The sequence below is a fragment of the Xyrauchen texanus genome, chromosome 46, assembly GCF_025860055.1.
Source record: "Xyrauchen texanus isolate HMW12.3.18 chromosome 46, RBS_HiC_50CHRs, whole genome shotgun sequence".
NCBI classification, from domain to species: Eukaryota; Metazoa; Chordata; class Actinopteri; order Cypriniformes; family Catostomidae; genus Xyrauchen; species Xyrauchen texanus.
Window position 1 is genome coordinate 24,670,113 of NC_068321.1, and position 20,754 is coordinate 24,690,866.

The 20,754-nt window shown below is 39.2% G+C and overlaps 1 protein-coding gene across 1 annotated transcript in view; it reads left to right on the top strand.

Annotated features, from left to right (window-relative positions):
- The first annotated feature begins 4,372 nt into the window (after nt 1-4,372).
- LOC127638289 (uncharacterized) overlaps nt 4,373-20,754 on the top strand; it is a 42,725-nt gene continuing 26,343 nt past the window's right edge. Inside the window, exons 1-2 of the mRNA XM_052119761.1 lie at nt 4,373-5,532; nt 14,469-14,585. Coding sequence (XP_051975721.1) covers nt 4,373-5,532; nt 14,469-14,585 — 1,277 coding nt within the window. The remainder of the gene's footprint in view (nt 5,533-14,468; nt 14,586-20,754) is intronic.

Genomic DNA, 20,754 nt, shown 5'->3' on the forward strand with positions numbered 1-20,754 from the left:
ACTATTACTTTAATGTTTGTCATTGTGTTTGTACATGTCCTCGGGTGCTGCGTTGCTCTCATGACATCATGATTTTCTAAGATGGAAGTCCGGCTGGATAGTAAGTGGCTTTCTGTTACTTTTCCAAGTAGGAAGACTTTTCAAGTTGAAAGGAACGCAGCATGCTTTTAAACCATTTTAAGGACGTAAACAATAACAAAGGAATTAGTCTGGCCCAGAAGCATTTCCGGTAGCGGCAACCCAGATCTGTCAAAATAAAAGAACTAGCACGTCCTTTTATAGTCTAACTAATACAGAACAAATGAGATATTTGCAAAAACTGAAAATAAACGGAAAGTATCATTACATAGTCAAATAATTTCCTCTTAGAACGTCAAACGTTCAACTGAAGTGAGTTATACAGACGTGTTGTTGATACTGAGCTTGTATTTTCTGAGCATATTTTCTGTGTAATTCTGTCACAAAAATTTGTATAGAAGCATCGGCAAAGTTGTCGCGGGGGCTCTCGTAGGCGTACATGGACTGTTTGAGTTCAGAGGTTTGGACGCCATTGGCGCTGTCGTGCGTGGGGCTATGTGTACGTTTTTCTTTTTTCTGTTTGTTTGGTTCTGGGGGAAGTTCGGGGTTAGATTGTTGAACTAATGTTGGAATGTGGTCGTTATAATTTTATTTTTGATGCATAATCTATTTTTTCTAATAGGTCAAAATGTCAAATGTTATTTTGAGTGGATTGTCTCTCTCCATGTGGAATATGAATGGGTTGGGGCACCCCATAAAAAGAAGGAAGGTTATTTATTTTCTTTAACCTAAGAAATATGCTATATTGTTATAATGTTTTATTTATTGCTGGCTCAAGTAAGAGCAGGGGAGTCGTTACATTGATAAGTAAACATCTGCAATTCAAATGTCTCAAATGGACTAAAGATACATTTGGAAGAGTCATTGTTGTTTTAGCAGAAATTCTGGGGCAAAGTTTGATTTTAGCTAATATTTACACACCTGAAGCTGATGATCAGGACTTAGATCTTGAAGGGATGTTGCAAACCGCTGGCACCCCTCATGATATAGTTTTGGGAGGAGACTTTAATCCATTGATGGACTCAGTCCTTGATCATTGTGAAGTATAAGTGTGCAAGGCCCATACAGCAACATTGATGCTTCACAGGATGTGTAGAAATCTTGGTCGTACAGATATTTGGAGACTTTTGAACCCATTTGGTTGGGACTGTAAATTTTTTTTCATCCGTCCATAAGATTTATTCTAAAATAGATTTTTTTTTTTTAAATACATCTAAAAAAATAATTGCAGATATACCTCAAAAGTCTGTTGTATCATATTTGGTACATGGATTTCAATAACCTTTTTCAATAAAATAATATAAAAATCTTTAACCAAGCACAAGTTGCTTATATTCAACAAATACTCATTTTAAAATATCAGTAACAATATAATAATTACTGTCACTTTTACTTTATTAAAATCAGCAAAGATTGCACATCAAAAACACAAGTGCATGCAATCCAAAGGCGGACATTTTTGGAAAATGTGTACAAATATTTTTCCATCAAGAAAGGCCCAAAAATGTGCACCAACATTTGGCATCAAACATCTCATACATGTTTCTGCAAAGTTTTGATTATTTTAATTATGCACCGGCTTTATAAAATAGCAAATCAAATGTGATACAGGCGGCGATATAGGGTTATTGAGTCTTTTGCCATATTAGTTATTTTTGCATGATGTCACGACTCACAAGTCGCAACTTTCATACAAGTTTACAACTTGTAATCTTCAACGAGTTCTATGGAGACATGAACGCTTTTTACAAGTCGGAATCTCGTAATTACAGGAATTTTTTCCTATCCCAGCTTAAAACGCAGAGAAAACTATGAATATAACAATGGCTAAACAATGGCTCTGCAAAAATTCTGACCTTTTACCTTTAAGAAAGAACTTGGGGTCAATTTTGATTTCATGTTGACTAAAACAGGACCAATTAACAAGACAGTGGTAAACAATCAGGGAGGGAAAAAATAAACAAAGACATGACATGTACAAGCAACCAAACTTCAAATTAAAGGACATGACATAACCAAACAAAACAACCAGATCCGTAAAACCAATCCTGTATCTGTTTGTGGTTTGTGTGTAGACTTGAATGGAAGACATCCAAACGAGTGTTGCTCATACAAACACACAAGGGGCTTGATTTAAGCTTTGTTCACACACCCCAGCTAACACCTTCTTTCCTCCACCACCTCACATATTCTCACTCTGTCTCACATCTCTCTTCTCACACTCCATCCATACCACCAGTCCTTGATCTTCTCTCTCTCTCTCTCTCTCTCTCTTTCAGCACAACCTCCATTTTTCTTCATCAGTAATTGGATTCTATTTTCAGACAGCTATATGTGTCTGTCTCTTGTGTTTATGTCTCACACCCCCTTTTTCCTGTCTCTCTCTTTCTGTGTCTCGCTTTCATGCCTATATCTAACATTCTCCTCCATGCTTGTTCATGCCTCCTGGTGTTAGTCGTGCAACTTCCTGATGCCCTTAACTAGCAACCAGTTGTGCCAGTGCTAGCTCAGCTCATTAAAGTCAACATAAAATAAAAATGGATCACATTTACCTTCTTAATAGACATTTCTGGTCTTATTGTGCATGATTATTCTAAAGGGGAGTAAGGTGTGTCCTTTCATAAAATGTAAAAACTTGCTCCGCTTCTGAAACGTCTTTCTTTTTCGGCTGATCTGGTTCTATTTTACTCCAAAATCAAAAGAAACATATAAGAAATTATATTATGACCATCAAGATTTTTTACATTGTGAAATAATTTTCATGACATTTTACCCTCCAATTCTCATTGCAGCAACTTAAAAAGATTATATATTATTAAAATTAAAGGAATATTCCGGGTTCAATACAAGTTAAGCTCAATTGACAGCATTTGTTGCATAATGTTGATTACCACAAAAATAAATTTTGACTGGTTCCTCCCTTAAAGACTCACAGACTTGAGTGAAATTTAAGATGACATTTATTTGATGAATATAAAACAGAAAGGTAATGTCTCTCTTTAGCGTAGGCCCCATCTGGTGGTCCGAAGAAGTTGTACTCGGAACCGGCCTATCCTGCCGGAGATAGGAGGCAGGGGCGAGGAGCCTACCCCCATGCAGGACGGGACTCAAGATAGATTGTGAGCAGACTTATAAAGTAATGGCTTACATGTGATTGGCTGGGAGTTACCTAGCTAATGGTGCGATGATCTACAGCTGCTAGTCTTCCCGCTAGAACTACGCTGTGCTTACATTTACTAATCTTTTCTGCGTAAAGATGTAGTAATGTCAACAAATCCTAAAACCCCAAAAGGAATGTAAACATGACCATTTAAACAACTTTACAGCTCAAATAATACTCACGTTATAACAGAAGTGCTTTTATAAAATTCACATTTCTGCCTTTAAACCCTCCAACAATTGGCCCCATTCACTTCCAATGTAGGTGCCTGGCTGTAACCTAACTTTTTGCACTTTTTATTAAAGGAGGGATGAGTCGAAATACATTTTTTGTGGTAATCAATATTATGCTACAAATGCGGTCGATTGAGCCTGCATTGAACTCAGAATATTCCTTGAATGTAGGCTTCATTCTCTTGATGCAAAATATAATTACATATTTGTTGTATTGATATGGGGTTTAATATGACCAGATTATTTTTCCTTGAAAGGTTTCATGAGAATCACCCATGTCCGTGCGGCCTATAGCCAATAGCCAAAAACACTCACTTTTCCTGATCCTATTGATTCCTGATCAGTGAAATCAAGCCCTGCCCTACAAATCTTTTCAATATCTTATTCAACTGAACTCTGTCACATTACTAAAGTAAAAAGTGGTGTGATTGGCATTTTATGTGTTGACTTAAACATCAGGATTTGAGCAAAATTATTGGATTAACTACTGAACTTCTTTTTTGAAATGCTACTCTAAATATTGACTTTTTTTTTAATGTTTACTGACTCTGGCCTGCTGCTGGGATCCGACAAGCTTAAAAGGTTTAAGAATATCTGGGGAAATGTTTACTGGGTGTGAGTCATGTTAGCAGCTCAGGCGAAACTCGAGATGAAGTTTCAGAGGTGGATTTGACACAGTTTTGAGATCAGGAGGAGCGAAACAAGGCTAATGAGAGAGAAAGATGTAATTGCGAAGGGAGGGGAGGGGAGGATAAAAGCATGACAGATGAAGACAACGTACTTGGTTGGCTGTTGAAGGAACACAGGGGGCCGTGGTATCACTTAAAGGCGAGCAAAGTTAAGACACAAAAGAACGGAGAGGAAAGAGTAGACGAATGTAGAAGCGAAGGACACTCGAGAGATGGGGGGCTCTCAGCAGACCAAAAAACAGTCACCTGGAAGAACCAGTGGCGGACGACTTAAGCCACACACACCACGTCGTTCTAGTCGTTCTGGACACACGTCGCGATCCAGTCAGTCGCGCACAGCGGCAGGCAGCAAACACGCCTCCCAGACACACACGCACGCTCACCGCTCGCCATCCGCACAAGGCAGTCTCGCTCGGACCGTGAATGGACACGCACATCTGCAGACGCATACAGACCAGGGCGGCCGCGGTGTCTTCTGCTACCTTTGTTACAGTGGCTACTGTCTTTGTCTGACGCTTCTCTCCTTTTTTCTGCTTCTCCTCCTCTCCCCGCCCACATCTCGTCCGGCTCCACCTGTTTCCCCTCCTCCTTCCCCTCCTCCATCTGACGACATCCTTTTCAATGATTTCTTTCCGTTGTCCTATTCATCTCTGGCTGTTCCATTCTGCCCCCATCCATCTTTGAATCTCACCTCCACTTCCTCTCAATTTTCGCCTCTCCTCTTTTCAACCAATTCCCTCTTTTCTTTCAACTTGTCCTCGACTCTGCCTCCATGCCCTTCTCCATCTCCTACACCTTCTCCTCCCTCATCCAAATCTTCCTCCAATCGTTCTCCTCGCCATTCCTCTACCTCGCCCAACCCTTTTGTTCTGGTCCCGCCTTCGCTCCTCCTGCTCCCTCGCCCCTCCCTCTGTCACTCTCACCAATCCTCTTCTCGCTCCCTGCCTACCCTCCTGCTCTGCCCACAAAGTTTGGCCGACCACGGGCTCTCCTCGACCGCGACCATGGACCATTTATCTTCCTCTGGGCCGATGGCGCGGCCCCGGACATTGCTACGCCAGCAGAGCCTCCAGCAGCCATTGCTCCATGCTCCAGCTCCAAATTTGGCCAGCAGACCGCCCATATCCCAGAGTTTGGGTCAGCTGCACACCCAGCCAGGGAATGGTGCGGAAGGGGGTGGGGGTGCTGGGCCAGGGGGTGGGGCTGGAGGCGGAGCTGGCTCACGCACTTCCAGGGGCAGTCCGGCAGGTGGAGGTGCTTCACGCTATAGGTCGGGAGGTACCGGGGCACGGGCCATAAGAGGGAACCCTGGCAGTGTGGATCACATGATGGGTCAGGTGAAGAAACGAGGCCTGGACGTGAAGTCCTTCCTGTAAGTCACTTCCTGTGTGTGGTATATTTTGTCTATTTTGCTTGTTTTTTTATATATACGAGGGACGAGATTGAGGTTAACGTGTGCTTACTTTCAGTAATATAGGGCTTAGGTTTAGTTTACCCCAAAATTCTGCTATCGTTTACTCTCCCCTCATGTCGCACCAAACCTGTATGACTTTCTTTTTTCTGTGATATATAAAATGAGAAGTTTAACGTAACCTTGACGTTGCTTACTTCCTTCAGTGAAAGCGTACAGTGACTATGGTGTGTCAAGCTCCAAAAATGACAAATTTGATGTAATAATATCATAAAAGTAGTTTGTTTGACTCTAAATCTTGTTAAGCTACGTGATAGATTTGTGTGAGGTACAGACCAAAATTTAAGCCCCTGTTCACTAAAGATCTTCCTGTCTGCTTTAAAATACAGAGAGTTTCAAACGTATAGCTACAAGACACAAACATTATTTATGTTTACATGATTTTGTGTTATTATATTGAATATAACATTACACAGAAATGGTTGCTAAGTGATTTATTACACTAAAAACATGTTCATTTATAATGTTTACAACTTGTGGCTATCCTTGAAACTTGTGTATTTTAATGTTTATGTATTGGGCCAATTCACTTCCATTGTAAGTAAAAGAGCAACATCATGTCAACAATCATGAGTTACACCAAAGAAAGAAAGTCATGCGGTTTGTAACATCTTGCAAATGACGGCATAACTTTCATTTTAGTGTAAACTTGCTTTAAGTGCCTCCAAAAGCATTTAAATCTATGCATTATTAGTGAAATATCTCAAGCTGCACAGGCCCAGTATTGCATCTTTCTTGTATTTATGAACACTAGCCCAGCCATTTCAGTCCATTCTAATAATAGAGCTCTTACAACACACTAAATCTGAAAATGTTCTGCGTGCCTCCTCTTGCTCTGTCCTCGTCTCTGTTTCCTGCACCTCTGTCTCTTTCCTCACTCATCTATCTCCAGCCCCTGTCAGACCCTCGTTCTGTATGTCACACTATATTTCAGCCCCGCAGCGGGATATCACCCCCTCCCTCATTGTTCTGCACTGATCTGCTGTATTACAGTATGTGGGTTTGATCGCAGCTGAATATTGCCTCTTGTGCTGCCTGTCTCAGCTGGTTTAAATGTGCCACATTTCGGGACCCCAGAGGACTCCTGGAGATGTGGTAACAGGATGTGCATTATGCATGTGTGTGTCAGCACTTGCGTGTGTTTGAGTGTGTGTGTATGTTCATGAATGCTTGTACGTGTTCAGGGTTCATTTTTATACAGCTTTTGTTTTATATAATTTATATTTAGTTGATATTTTATAATGTCACATTTATTAAGTTGAGAAAAGTTTACTCTGACTAAAGTGGCATGTATATTTTAGTTGACGGAAATGTGCGAAATGACAAAAAACATGTATTGTGTCTTCGTTATTATCGACAAAATAAAATAACCAGTAATATGTTGATGATAATAACACTGCACATGCTTGTTTGACTCTCCTTTGTGTTAAAGGACATTTTAAAACTTCAAATTCTGTCATAATTTATTCATTGTCATGTTGTTCCAAACCCATATGACTTTCTTGCTTCTGTGAAAAAGTGTTTTGACCAAAAAGTACCATAAAAGTAGTCCATACGACTCCTGCACTGTTAGTTTTTTGTGATTGTTTTGTGTTAGAAACAGACCAAAATTTAAGTTGTTATTTGCTGAAAATCTTCCCCTCTGTCGCAGCTCTCAAATCTCATTAGCACATGCACGTTCAAACTTGTCACCACCCGTTAGGTTACAAAAACGTCAATTGCATCATAGTTTGTTAAAGTCTTAAATTAAAATGAGTCACGTAAGTTTTGTGGTTTGTGCCGTGATATCAAAATTGCGCAAGTGATTTTGTCTGGTGGCGTATGCGACACGTGAAATCAGGCTTCAAACGCACGTTTATACGTGCTGAAATTTAGCCGGGAAATTTTCAATGCGGGAAAAACCTTGAAATTACTTTCGTACAACTTCAGAAATCTTGGAATGTACACTGGAAAAAAACTAAAATGTGTAGTGAAGTAAATATAGCAGAAAAGTACTATATTGAATAAGTTAGTTTAAGCATAAACCAGAAAATATTAAGTATATTCTACATTTGTACTCAATTCAAACATGTAACAATCAATGCTCTAGCTTAAAAAGTAAATATTATTAATGACTGCTTGTAATCTTTACAATGCTTCTTCATGTATCGGTTAGAGATAGACCGATATTTCGGGTTTACCGATTAATCGGTGCCGATAGTTGCTTTTTGGAACGATCGTTTATCTGAAAATATCTATCAATAGTTGCCGATAGTTTTTTCATAATTTACTCATTTCAAAATAAGAGTCTCCGGTGTGTTTCGGGATTGTTTATACTTAAAAGTCTACGTTATGAAACAAATCTTACATTTTTCTAGTTATTATTAGCGTTTCGTTTGAATAAAAAAGCGTATCTGGAATTTTATTAATTTTGAACTCTTCGTCTTTGCCCGCCATAATAAAGAATGAAAACGAATTAGAATTTTATTTTACATTCTTTAATTACATTTTAAAAACTAAATCAGCCGATTAATCAGTTATCGGCCTCTCTCGCCACCTTAGTTATCGGTATCGGCAAAAATCCACTATCGGCCTCATGTCTCAATCCTAAACTAGAAAACCTTGTCATATATATATTCGCTAATTAAATGAATTTCACAAGTAAATAAAATAAGTAAATTAAACGTAACTTTTCAAAGCTGGTGCTCCCAGCATGCACCGGGGCTTAAATAATTAATGAGCTTGTATGGTTTCACTGTTTGCAAGATTATTTACACCGTTTATATTGTTGATTTTGTTGTTACGTTTGGTAACTTCTGAAATAAATGTTCTACTCAAAATGACCCGTTCATGATTAAAATTATTTTTTTTAATCTGTTGATTGTTACCGTTACAGTGATTTGTGCACCAAGTGTTCATCGAGTCGATGTTGTCTCATAGATTTCACATGTCATTTGTTACATGATTAAACATGTGCTTAAAATGAAAGTTCAAAATGTGAAATGTTTTTATAAAATGTTATTTGTTTAAGTACATCAGATTGTAAGACTGTATTAACTGGAAATGTTTATTCAATTTACACACTCGTTTTAATCAATATTATACCATGAATTTAAGTAGATTTTACTTAATTTCATACGTTAAAGATTTGCGGTGTGCAAAAACGTGCTAAATAAAAATGATGTAAATCTTACTAGTCTTTTCTTTCAATGCAGCACACAAGTTGACTAAATTTATGGTTCTTCTATGGTGCTCTTGAGTCCCAATAAATCGCTATATGCTTTCATTGTACAGAAAAGAGCAGCTTGTAGAATCTTCAAAACATCTCCTTTTTGTTCCAAGTCATGCAGGTTTGGAGTGAAATGAGGGTGAGTAAATGTGAACCATTCCTTTAATCATTTACTGTTTGTCTTCCTCCAGTTGTTTTTACACTTTTATTTCTAAACGGGGCCGTTTACTCGACAGGGTGGCTAAAACAAACCTTTTTATACCAGTTATAGAGCGCACAGGACTGCAGACTATCAACCGGGTGCGGAACATAACGACAGGATGACAGAGGTCACAGGTCGTCAATAGATGCTCTGGTTGCTTTTAGATAATAGCATTTAACTCGGCCTCTGTAAATCTCTCCGCCTGCTACCGCCTGACCTGTAGAAGAGGGGGGTCAGGTCTTAGCTCAAATGACAATTAACACGACTGTTACATCATCTAATTTCCTAAGATTATCCACAGGCGAACAAACATCAAATCACCGTGATATGATGGATTTTATGGTTCTCAAGTGATGTAACATGGTTGAATTTGTAAGCCTGTCTCTGTTCTGCATATGCGACGTTTGACTCTGTTGTGACGCATTTAATTGAATTAGAATAGACACTTTCTGAATGGGGTCGGTGCGAGTGAAGGGCTGTAATTTTCACATTTAAACGCAGCTATTCATTGGCAAATAGCTAGGTGTCTTCATACGCTGCTAGGTCAACAGCTTTTACTACAGGCTACAAAATAACATCCCCTCAAAGGCCACGGAAAATTTTCTATGAATGCCATTACGGCAGTGAAACCTGTGCCATGCGATCTTTACATCCTCATTTTTCAGATTCACTGTATTTATTTGATACATGTTTTTCTTCCTGTGACTGCCTTTCTGTTCTGCTATTTACCATTCTCTCGGTTATCCATTTTGTTCAAAGATTAAAGGAATAGTTCAAAGGGCTTGGGTAGCTCAGTGGTTAAAGACGCTGACTACCACAACTGGAGTCGTGAGTTTGAATCCAGGGCGTGCTGAGTGATGCAGTCAGGTCTCCTAAGCAACCAAATTGGCCCGGTTGCTAGGGAGGGTAGAGTCACATGGGGTAACCTTCTTGTGGTTGCTATAATGTGGTTCTCGCTCTCGGTGGGGGTACGTGGTGAGTTGAGCGTAGATGCCGCGGTGGATGGCGTGGGACTCCACATGCGCTATGTCTCCGCTGTAACGCGCTCAACAAGCCACGTGATAAGATCCGTGGGTTGATGGTCTCAGACGCGGAGGCAACTGAGATTCGTCCTCTGCCACCCGGATTGAGTCACTAAATGACCTAGAGTGCATTGGGAATTGGGTATCCCTCAGGCCATCCAAGATGTATCTGACCTTCTTTGCTCATCAGAACAGGATTTAAGATTTTTAGGGAAGTATCCCAGGTTTTAAGCATCCTCCAATGCAAGGGAACCAATTTTTGACATCCAAAAAGCACACTTAATCAGCAAGAAGTAATCCACACGACTCCAGCCGATCAAGTAATGTCTTCTGAAGTTAATCGATGCGCTTGTGTGAAAAACAAACCGCTAAAACTTCCCTGGGATACTTCCCTAAAAATCTTAAATCCTGTTCTGATGAACAAAGAAGGTCAGATACATCTTGGATGGCTTGAGGATAAATTATCAGCAAATTTTCCTTTAAACAAATAGTTAATAAAAAAAGGGAAAAATCTGACATTATTTACCGTCATGTCGTTCCAATCCAAACCCATATATGGGCGATGTTTAGCAGAATATACACACTGCAATTTTTCATTCAATAAAAGCGATTGGGGACGAACGCGAACAATCTCCAAAAGGACAAAAAAGCACTATAAAAGTATCATAACAGTTGTCCATATGACATATGACCGATTGCTTTGTGTGAGCAACTAACTAAAATTTCAGTCTTTATTCACTGAAAATCTTCCCTTCTGCCGCAGCTCTCAAATCTCATTCTTGTTTATGTATTTTAAAACATTCATGGCATGTTTGACGTCAACAATTTCTATTTGAACTGTCGGTTCTCTGGTTATCATGAAATCGATCACAAAGAAAGTTGGCATATGTGAAGGAAGGAGCGAAAGAGATTTGAGTGCCAAGGCGGAGGGCAAGATTTACAGTGAGTAACAATTTCAATTTTGGTCTGTTCTTCACACAAAGCAATTGTATGACTTCGGAAGACTTGGAGTATCACACACTAGATGACTACATTTATGATACTTAACTTCTTTTATGTAATTTTTAGAGCTTGACTGTCACTGGTCAAGTAGTCATATGGGTTTGGAACAGCAAGAGAGGGAGTAAATGATGACAGAAGTTTAAGTTAAGTTTGTATGTTTATGCGTGTGTGTGTTTATAAAGGCCGGTGTTGAGGTTAAACTGTTGGCTAGAGATTCATGTTAACCCTGAAGCATTGATTATCTGTCCACAGAATCATTACTCTCTAAATGGATTGTTACCATGTTACGGGAGATGGTGAATAAGAAAGAAAAAGAAAGAAAGAAAGAAAGAAAGAGTAAGAAAGAAAAATAGAAAAAGAAAGAAATGGGGTTTTGTATGACACTTGGGATATGTTCAGAATGAAATACTATCATATATGCAAGAAAATTGTAACTTTTGTTGCATACTGGTTCACACATTTGTTAAACATATAATACACCTAAAGTAGTACACAATACAGTATATTGCATACGTTATGCATATAATGTTTAAAAAAGTGTGCAACAAAAGTTTCAAGAATAGTGCGAACACGGTGGCCCTGGGTAGCTCAGTGAGTAAAGACGCTGACTACGACACCTGGAGTCATGGGTTTGAATCCAGGGCATGCTGAGTGACTCCAGTCAGGTCTCCTAAGCAACCAAATTGGCCCGGTTGCTAGGGAGGGTAGAGTCATATGGGGTAACCTCCTCGTGGTTGCTATAATGTGGTTCTCGGTGGGGCATGTGGTGAGTTGTGCGTGGACGTGCTCAACAAGCCACGTGATAAAAATGCGTGGAATGACGGTCTCAGACGCGGAGGCAACTGAGATTCGTCCTCTTGACACTCAGATTGAGGCGAGTCACTACGCCACCACGAGGACTTAGAGTGCATTGGGAATTGGGCATTCCAAACCGGGGAGAAAATCCTACAATGTTTTTTTTTTTTAAGTAATCTCTTTATGTTGCATATTTAATATGCAATGTCTCATGTGCAAAATGTTTATGTGTGAGGAAAACAGGTGTGTATGCACATAAATTTGATTTATTTTAGGGTCACTTACAGGTTGTGTACCTAGTAACCTGATTAAGCATAATCTCTATGTGAAAACATCCACACATAATTTTGTAGTATTTGTAAATGTTTCTGTAACTCAGCTATTGCGCATGCAACGTCAAGGTCATGGGTTTGATTCCCAGAGAGCATATACTGCATATATATACTGAATACTGCAAGTAGAGTGGCAATATGCCATTCTGAACATGCCTTTGTTCAGTTTAAGCTGGGTGGACTTAATGTTTCATCTCAGTTGCTTTAAAGGGGATGTCATTGACACACATGCATGGCCTTGGGTCTGACATAGAGACACAGGAAAAAAAGAACAAGAAAGGGTGGGAGAGAAAGAGAGAGGGGGAGAGAGAGAGAGAGAGAGAGGGAGAGAGAGAGAGAGAGAGGTAGAGAGGAAGCAGAATGGTGTAATTGAGGGTTGTTTGTGTGTTATCAGTGGTCAGCAACAGTCCTGCGAACATCCCTGAACAGATATCGTCCGGCTCTCACTGGAAAAGTGCCTCATTTTATTGCTTTGACAATAACGAATCCTGTCTGTTGTGTTTGTGCGAGAGCCAAAGAGTGTGTTATATGAGTGTGTGTGTGTGTGTGTGTGTGTGTGTGTGTGTGTGTGTGTGTGTGTAGTTGCACCAGGAGCTATTTTTTGCAGCCATTAAATTCTGAAAGTTAAAAATAGCCAGAGTGTGCCAAAATGGAAGGAAACCCAGGAGAATATGAAGACACGGATGGGTTTACAGTGAGAGAGAGAGAGAAGTAGGATGAGAAGCGTATAAAAACCAAAAGAGAAGAGAGTGAAAGAAAGGACATTTAGGATGGGAGATTATAATACCATGTACAATGTGTAAAGGAGAAGAGGTTAGGATTTATAGGAATATTTCAATCAAAAATGAAAATTCTGAAAATGTACTCATGCTTGTGTTGTTCCAAACCGCAAATAAATGCCACATAGACACTGTGTTTACACTTTGAAGAAAACGAACCTATGAATGGTACTCGTAGTTGTCTTTGCATATTAAGCTGGGATATGAGAAAATATTTGAACACCGTAAAAGTTACATACTTCAGCTTTAAGTCTTCTGATAGCCTCGTGTAAGGAACAGGCCGAAATGTAAGAAGTTATTCACTGATAATCTTCCCTCCGCTAAAGCTCTGGAATCTCATTTGTGCTTGCGTTCAGATTAAAAAATGGTGCCTAGGCTTGATGCGCCACGTTTGACATAATTTACCCCAAAATTGAACGCCAGTTCAAATATGTGGAATGAAGAATTAGACTTGCGAGCTGCAGTGGAGGGGAAGGTTTTCCGTTAATAACAACTAAATTTTGGTCTGTTTCTCACATACACATAAGTCATGACTTTTATTGTGTCTTACGGTCTTCTTTGGTGCGTGAATGCTGCGTTGCATGGAAAATTGTTTTATGGGTATTCTTGAAAGATTCTTGAAAAAAATAACCATAATACAGGTTTGGAACAGCATGGTGGTGAGTAAATAATGAGACAATTACCGAACTATTCCTTTAAGATAAGAAGAGAGGGAGAATGGAGAGATGATGGCTTTCAAAAACTGTTGAAGATGTAAGAATAGCAGGATATTAGAGAGAAGTTTAAGCTCAGAGATGCGGAGCATTTTTTAGGAAAGAGAAAATAAAGAATGTAAGAAATACGGGAAAGAAGATGGGTGCGCAGTGACCCAGAAAGCCTGACACCTCACAAACACTCCACTCTCAAATAGAAGCAATTAGTCCAGATCTCTCTAACGGGCCTCAATTAAGGCTGCAGAGAGAGGGAGATGAGAAAAGAGAGAGAGAGAGAGAGAGAAGGATGAAAACACCATTAAAAAGATGGAGAGAGCGGGACAGGTGGCAACAAGAGGATTCGGACGATGTGTTGATGAAATGGACAGCAAATCAAATTGTGATGTGTGACACTGTTTGTGTGGAGTGTTTACAGGCCTGTTCACACCAAGAACAAAGCGATTGGGAATTACCAGCATCAAAATGATTCACACCAAGCGTGACACAAATTTTTGTCAGACTCTTAAGAAAAAGTAGCATACCTGAATGCGAGCCAAACACATTTATGTGCTTAAATGCAAGTTAAGCAAATCGTTGGTTCTAAAACAAAACGCAATATCTGCCGTATCCTTGCAGTCGGAGGAATGGGGGTGATATCCAAACCCAACACTCAATGAATAATACCTGCTGCCTACTAACTGTCTCCCATTCTGTTTGTTTCCTCTTATTCTCTCCTTTCTCTCTGTACTTTACTGCTCTCTCTTTCTCTTCTTTCTGTGTTTTGTGTGTTGTTTTCATGGTGAAGGGAAGGGAAAATGGTTGTTCTCTCTCTAGCGATTGGATTGGCTGAGCAGGACGACTTTGCCAATCTGCCAGACCTACAGGAGGAACCGCCCAGTCAAGAAACCACCCCGGACAAGAGGTATCTGTCAGAACGTGTGTGTGTGTGTGTGTGTGTGTGTGTGTATGTTTGTGTGCTAAGGGTAATATTAACCATGGGAGTTTGAGCCATTAGGCATGTTGTAACGTGTGCAAGTATGGAGAGATGTATTACATGTTTGACCAACCCACAGCAAGCGCTTGAGCACCACAGACCACTCTCTGCACTTTTGCCAGTCAACATTGCATTTTGGGTAATACCAGCACAGCGTGGATCTGCCACAAGCTCTGGGGTGGAAGATTCAGATGCAGCAGTGCACAGCTCTCTCTTTCATGTCGTAATGAGAGAACTTCCTGTTTACTGCCATAGGCAGCTACCATCTGAGGCAGCAACTGAAATTAAACCTTATAAATGACTGATTTGCAACACACTTCGTAGGCAGAAACTCTGCATGGCATGCGAACCCACGAGAACTGAAATATAGATGCAACTTTCTATTGGTTCCAATAGAGTTTGGTGTTATAGCATACACAAATATTGGTTGAAATAGTCAACTAAAGTAGACAGCTATTTTTATGGATACTTTGCTGTATTGATACAATTTAGTAGTATTCATACAATAATATGTAAATATATAATATTAAATAACTATTTTATTGACACTTTTCAGTATTAATGCATAATAGTACTACAAAACAGTGTTAACCGTGTTGGAGAGATGTGATTCTTAATTGATTCCACTAGTTCAAAGTTTATGTGTTGCAAAACAGCTTATCAAGTTCGTCAAGAGAAACAAGAGTTTGACGTTAGCATGTAGCGAAATAGCATTACTCGCAAGATCCGCAAGAGAAACATTATTCAAATAATTCCCATAGAGTTTGACGTTAGCATGTAGCGAAATAGCATTACTCGCAAGATCCGCAAGAGAAACATTACTCAAATAATTCCCATAGAGTTTGACGTTAGCATGTAGCGAAATTGCATTACTCGCAAGATCCGCAAGAGAAACATTATTCAAATAATTCCCATAGAGTTTGACGTTAGCATGTAGCGAAATAGCATTACTCGCAAGATCCGCAAGAGAAACATTACTCAAATAATTCCCATAGAGTTTGACGTTAGCATGTAGCGAAATAGCATTACTCGCAAGATCCGCAAGAGAAACATTACTCAAATAATTCCCATAGAGTTTGACGTTAGCATGTAGCGAAATTGCATTACTCGCAAGATCCGCAAGAGAAACATTACTCAAATAATTCCCATAGAGTTTGACGTTAGCATGTAGCAAAATTGCATTACTCGCAAGATCCGCAAGAGAAACATTACTCAAATAATTCCCATAGAGTTTGACGTTAGCATGTAGCGAAATTGCATTACTCGCAAGATCCGCAAGAGAAACATTATTCAAATAATTCCCATAGAGTTTGACGTTAGCATGTAGCGAAATTGCATTACTCGCAAGATCCGCAAAAGAAACATTACTCAAATAATTCCCATAGAGTTTGACGTTAGCATGTAGCGAAATTGCATTACTCGCAAGATCCGCAAGAGAAACATTATTCAAATAATTCCCATAGAGTTTGACGTTAGCATGTAGCAAAATAGCATTACTCGCAAGATCCGCAAGAGAAACATTATTCAAATAATTCCCATAGAGTTTGACGTTAGCATGTAGCGAAATAGCATTACTCGCAAGATCCGCAAGAGAAACATTACTCAAATAATTCCCATAGAGTTTGACGTTAGCATGTAGCGAAATAGCATTACTCGCAAGATCCGCAAGAGAAACATTAATCAAATAGTTTGATGTTAACATGTTGCTAAATAGCATTACTCGTAAGATCCGCAAGAGAAACATTACTCAAACAATTCCCAAAGAGTTTGACGTTAGCATGTAGCGAAATAGCATTACTCGCAAGATCCGCAAGAGAAACATTACTCAAATAATTTGACGTTAACATATTGTAAAATATTGTAATATTGTTAACATATTGTTAAATAGCATTACTTGCTAAATAAATGTGATTAAAATAATTTCAGTCGTATCACGTTAACGTGTTGCTAAATAGATTTACTCGCAAGATCCGAAAGAGAAATACAACTCAAATAATTCCAATAGTTTGACATTAATGTGTCGCTAAATAGCATTAAGGCCTGTTCACACCAAAGCCCTTATCTAAACTAAACCAATCAGTAGTGTGTAAACATGACAGGAAGCCATTGTGTATGACAGAAGCAAGTAATTGTCGCATATTAGATGGAAACTTTTTCCAGCGACGTCCTTTGCTGTAGTGAAAGTCGTATGAATTCAAACGAGTGCAGTCGCAAGATATCATACGAATTTGAATTCAGAAAAGCCGTACGAATCCTGACGATTTCGCCGTGAGTGTGTGTTCGATTATATACTCCTCAAAATGCATGAACATCATGGAAAGAACATAATGAAACACTTATGCCAAATTAGGAAAATAAAAGCTTAAACAGCATTCAATATATTAATCTCTAACAGCTCAAGGGTCCGGACAGGAGACTGGCATGACAAAAGCATCGCAACAACGCCGCTAAGACAAACATGATTCAAATTATTTGACGTTAGCGTGTTGCTAAACAGCATCACAAGAACCACAGGACAAATGTGGCTCAAATATTTCCAATATAGTTTGATGTTAGCATGTTACTAAAGTAACGACACAATAAAGAATGCATATAGCACTCACAAATATTATATAAAATAGTAAACTTATATTTATTGATACTATATTTAACAAAAAAATCAGTATCATAATCAATGCATTCTGGCAAAGGACTTTGGGGGGGGGGGGTTATCATAATATAGCTGTCCAGGTAGGCAGAACACTGGGTTTTGGAACAGAGCTACAAATAAGTAGGAGCTGTGCTGGCATTACTGGATATAGCCTCCCGAGAGCGTTCCAAAGATGCCCGACAGTGGACTAACTTGCTAGAAATCTTTGCATACCTCAATCAGGTTATGTTCGGAATGGAATATTAGTGTGCATACTATGCACTTTATACTGTATACTACCTACTTTAAAAAACATGTTGACATGCTGAGTGAATCCAGCCAGGTCTCCTAAGCAACCAAATTGGCCCGGTTGCTAGGGAGGGTGGAGTCACATGGGGTAACCTCCTCGTGGTCACTATAATGTGGTTCTCGGTGGGGCGCGTGGTGAGATGTGCGTGGATGGCGTGAAGCCTCTACACATGCTATGTCTCTGTGGTAACGCGCTCAACAAGCCACGTGATAAGTTGCGTGGATTGACGGTCTCAGACGTGGAGGAAACTGAGATTCGTTCTCCGCCACCCGGATTGGGGTGAATCACTACCACCAGGAGGACTTAGAGCGCATTGGGAATTGGGCATTCCAAATACGGGAGAAAAGTATGCAGTCCCAGCTGAAAACAAAAACACAATGGAAATGGATGGTCTGGTTGTTACTAGCCAGACTGGCTAAAAAGGACAATAATTTTTTAGCTTGTAATGTAGCTAATTACCATTTCAAAAGCATAGATTGGCTGTAGTTTAACTAATTTATGAGTTGCTTATAACGTGAAAACTACAGTTTCAAAGTTGATTCCCCAAACTGATATACAGTATACAGGTGAAACTCGAAAAATTAGAATATCGTGCAAAAGTTCATTAATTTCAGTAATTCAACTTAAAAGGTGAAACTAATATATTATATAGAGTCATTACAAGCAAAGTAAGATATTTCAAGCCTTTATTTGATATCATTTTGATGATTATGGCTTACAGCTTATGAAAACCCCAAATTCAGAATCTCAGAAAATTAGAATATTGTGAAAAGGTTCAGTATTGTAGCTCAAAGTGTCACACTCTAATCAGCTAAACACCTGCAAAGGGTTCCTGAGCCTTTAAATGGTCTCTCAGTCTGGTTCAGTTGAATTCACAATCATGGGGAAGACTGCTGACCTGACAGTTGTGCAGAAAACCATCATTGACACCCTCCACAAGGAGGGAAAGCCTCAAAAGGTAATTGCAAAAGAAGTTGGATGTTCTCAAAGTGCTGTATCAAAGCACATTAATAGAAAATTAAGTGGAAGGGAAAAGTGTGGAAGAAAAAGGTGCACAAGCAGCAGGGATGACCGTAGCCTGGAGAGGATTGTCAGGAAAAGGCCATTCAAATGTGTGGGGGAGCTTCACAAGGAGTGGACTGAGGCTGGAGTTACTGCATCAAGAGCCACCACACACAGACGGGTCCTGGACATGGGCTAAAAATGTCAAACGTCTTACCTGGGCTAAAGAAAAAAGAACTGGTCTGTTGCTCAGTGGTCCAAAGTCCTCTTTTCTGATGAGAGCAAATTTTGCATCTCATTTGGAAACCAAGGTCCCAGAGTCTGGAGGAAGAATGGAGAGGCACACAATCCAAGATGCTTGAAGTCCAGTGTGAAGTTTCCACAGTCTGTGTTGGTTTGGGGAGCCATGTCATCGGCTGGTGTTGGTCCACTGTGCTTTATTAAGTCCAGAGACAACGCAGCCGTCTACTGGGACATTTTAGAGCACTTCATGCTTCCTTCAGCAGACAAGCTTTATGGAGATGCTGACTTCATTTTCCAGCAGGACTTGGCACCTGCCCACACTGCCAAAAGTACCAAAACCTGGTTCAGTGACCATGGTATTACTGTGCTTGATTGGCCAGCAAACTCGCCTGACCTGAACCCCATAGAGAATCTATGGGGCATTGCTAAGAGAAAGATGAGAGACATGAGACCAAACAATGCAGAAGAGCTGAAGGCCGCTATTGAAGCATCTTGGTCTTCCATAACACCTCAGCAGTGCCACAGGCTGATAGCATCCATGCCACGCCGCATTGAGGCAGTAATTAATGCAAAAGGGGCCCAAACCAAGTACTGAGTACATATGCATGATTATACTTTTCAGAGGGCTGACATTTCTGTATTTAAAATCCTTTTTTTTATTGATTTCATGTAATATTCTAATTTTCTGAGATTCTGAATTTGGGGTTTTCATAAGCTGTAAGCCATAATCATCAAAATTATATCAAATAAAGGCTTGAAATATCTTACTTTGCTTGTAATGAGTCTATATAATATATTAGTTTCACCTTTTAAGTTGAATTACTGAAATTAATGAACTTTTGCACGATATTCTAATTTTTCGAGTTTCACCTGTAATACAGTAACATATTTTTTGGAGTTGTTCTGTATCTTTAAGATGTTTAGTTTGTTCATTTTTGCATTTCTCTCTGACTTTTTCTTTTCTCTCATTCTCTGGTTAATTAGGGCTGGAGTCAAATTTAGGCCCTGCCGAATACACACATACACATTCTCAGATACACACACACACATGCAATTAACTCAGCCTGCAAGAACTAACAGGCTAATAAGGAGAAAGCGCAAGTGAGAGAGAGATTGAGTTTGAATGGCCAAGCCTTCTAGCTGTTGGCAGCGTCTCCTGGCCCATTGGCCGCTCATGATGGTTTGTGATTACACAGATTGCTGTTTGAATAGGAATCAAACAGGAAGTGCTCAGCATGGGAGTACCAGTGTAACGGCACGCAAATACTAAAGCAGCAAATGTTTTTTTTTACTTTAAGACTGAACTCTAAGAGGATGACATAATGGGATGAGATAATATATGCGCACAAGCTTTGATGTCATATCTGATGTTTGTATCTTTATGGAGTTCTTGAAGCAGCTTTAGCAAGATGTTCGGGGTCATATTTCACCCCAAATGTAAAGATAAAAATTATATTTTGCATAAAGAAAATGGACCAAGTTTTTGTGTTTAGATAAAGTCACTTACAGTACAAAACAGAATTACAGAAATGGTCAAATAGTTCCTAAAGTTTGGATAGTTTCAAAGAGACAGAATATTACATTTTTGTCAGAAATCAACCTACAAATGTTTTACTCAAAGTTGTTCTGCATTTTAAGCTGGAATAGGAGATTTTAATATAGTATAATAAGTATTTTAAAATAGAAAAAACTACACTTTTAATTTATTAATTATCATTATAATTTAATTTATCATTTATCATTGAAATTTACAATAAAAATGAATTGCAGTATTGAGAATTACATTTTTAATATCACATTTATGGCAAAAGTCGTAAAGGAATATTCAACACAAGTTAAACTCAATCGACAGCATTTGTGGCATGATGTTGATAACCACAAAAATAATTTCAACACGTCCCTCCTTTCCTTTA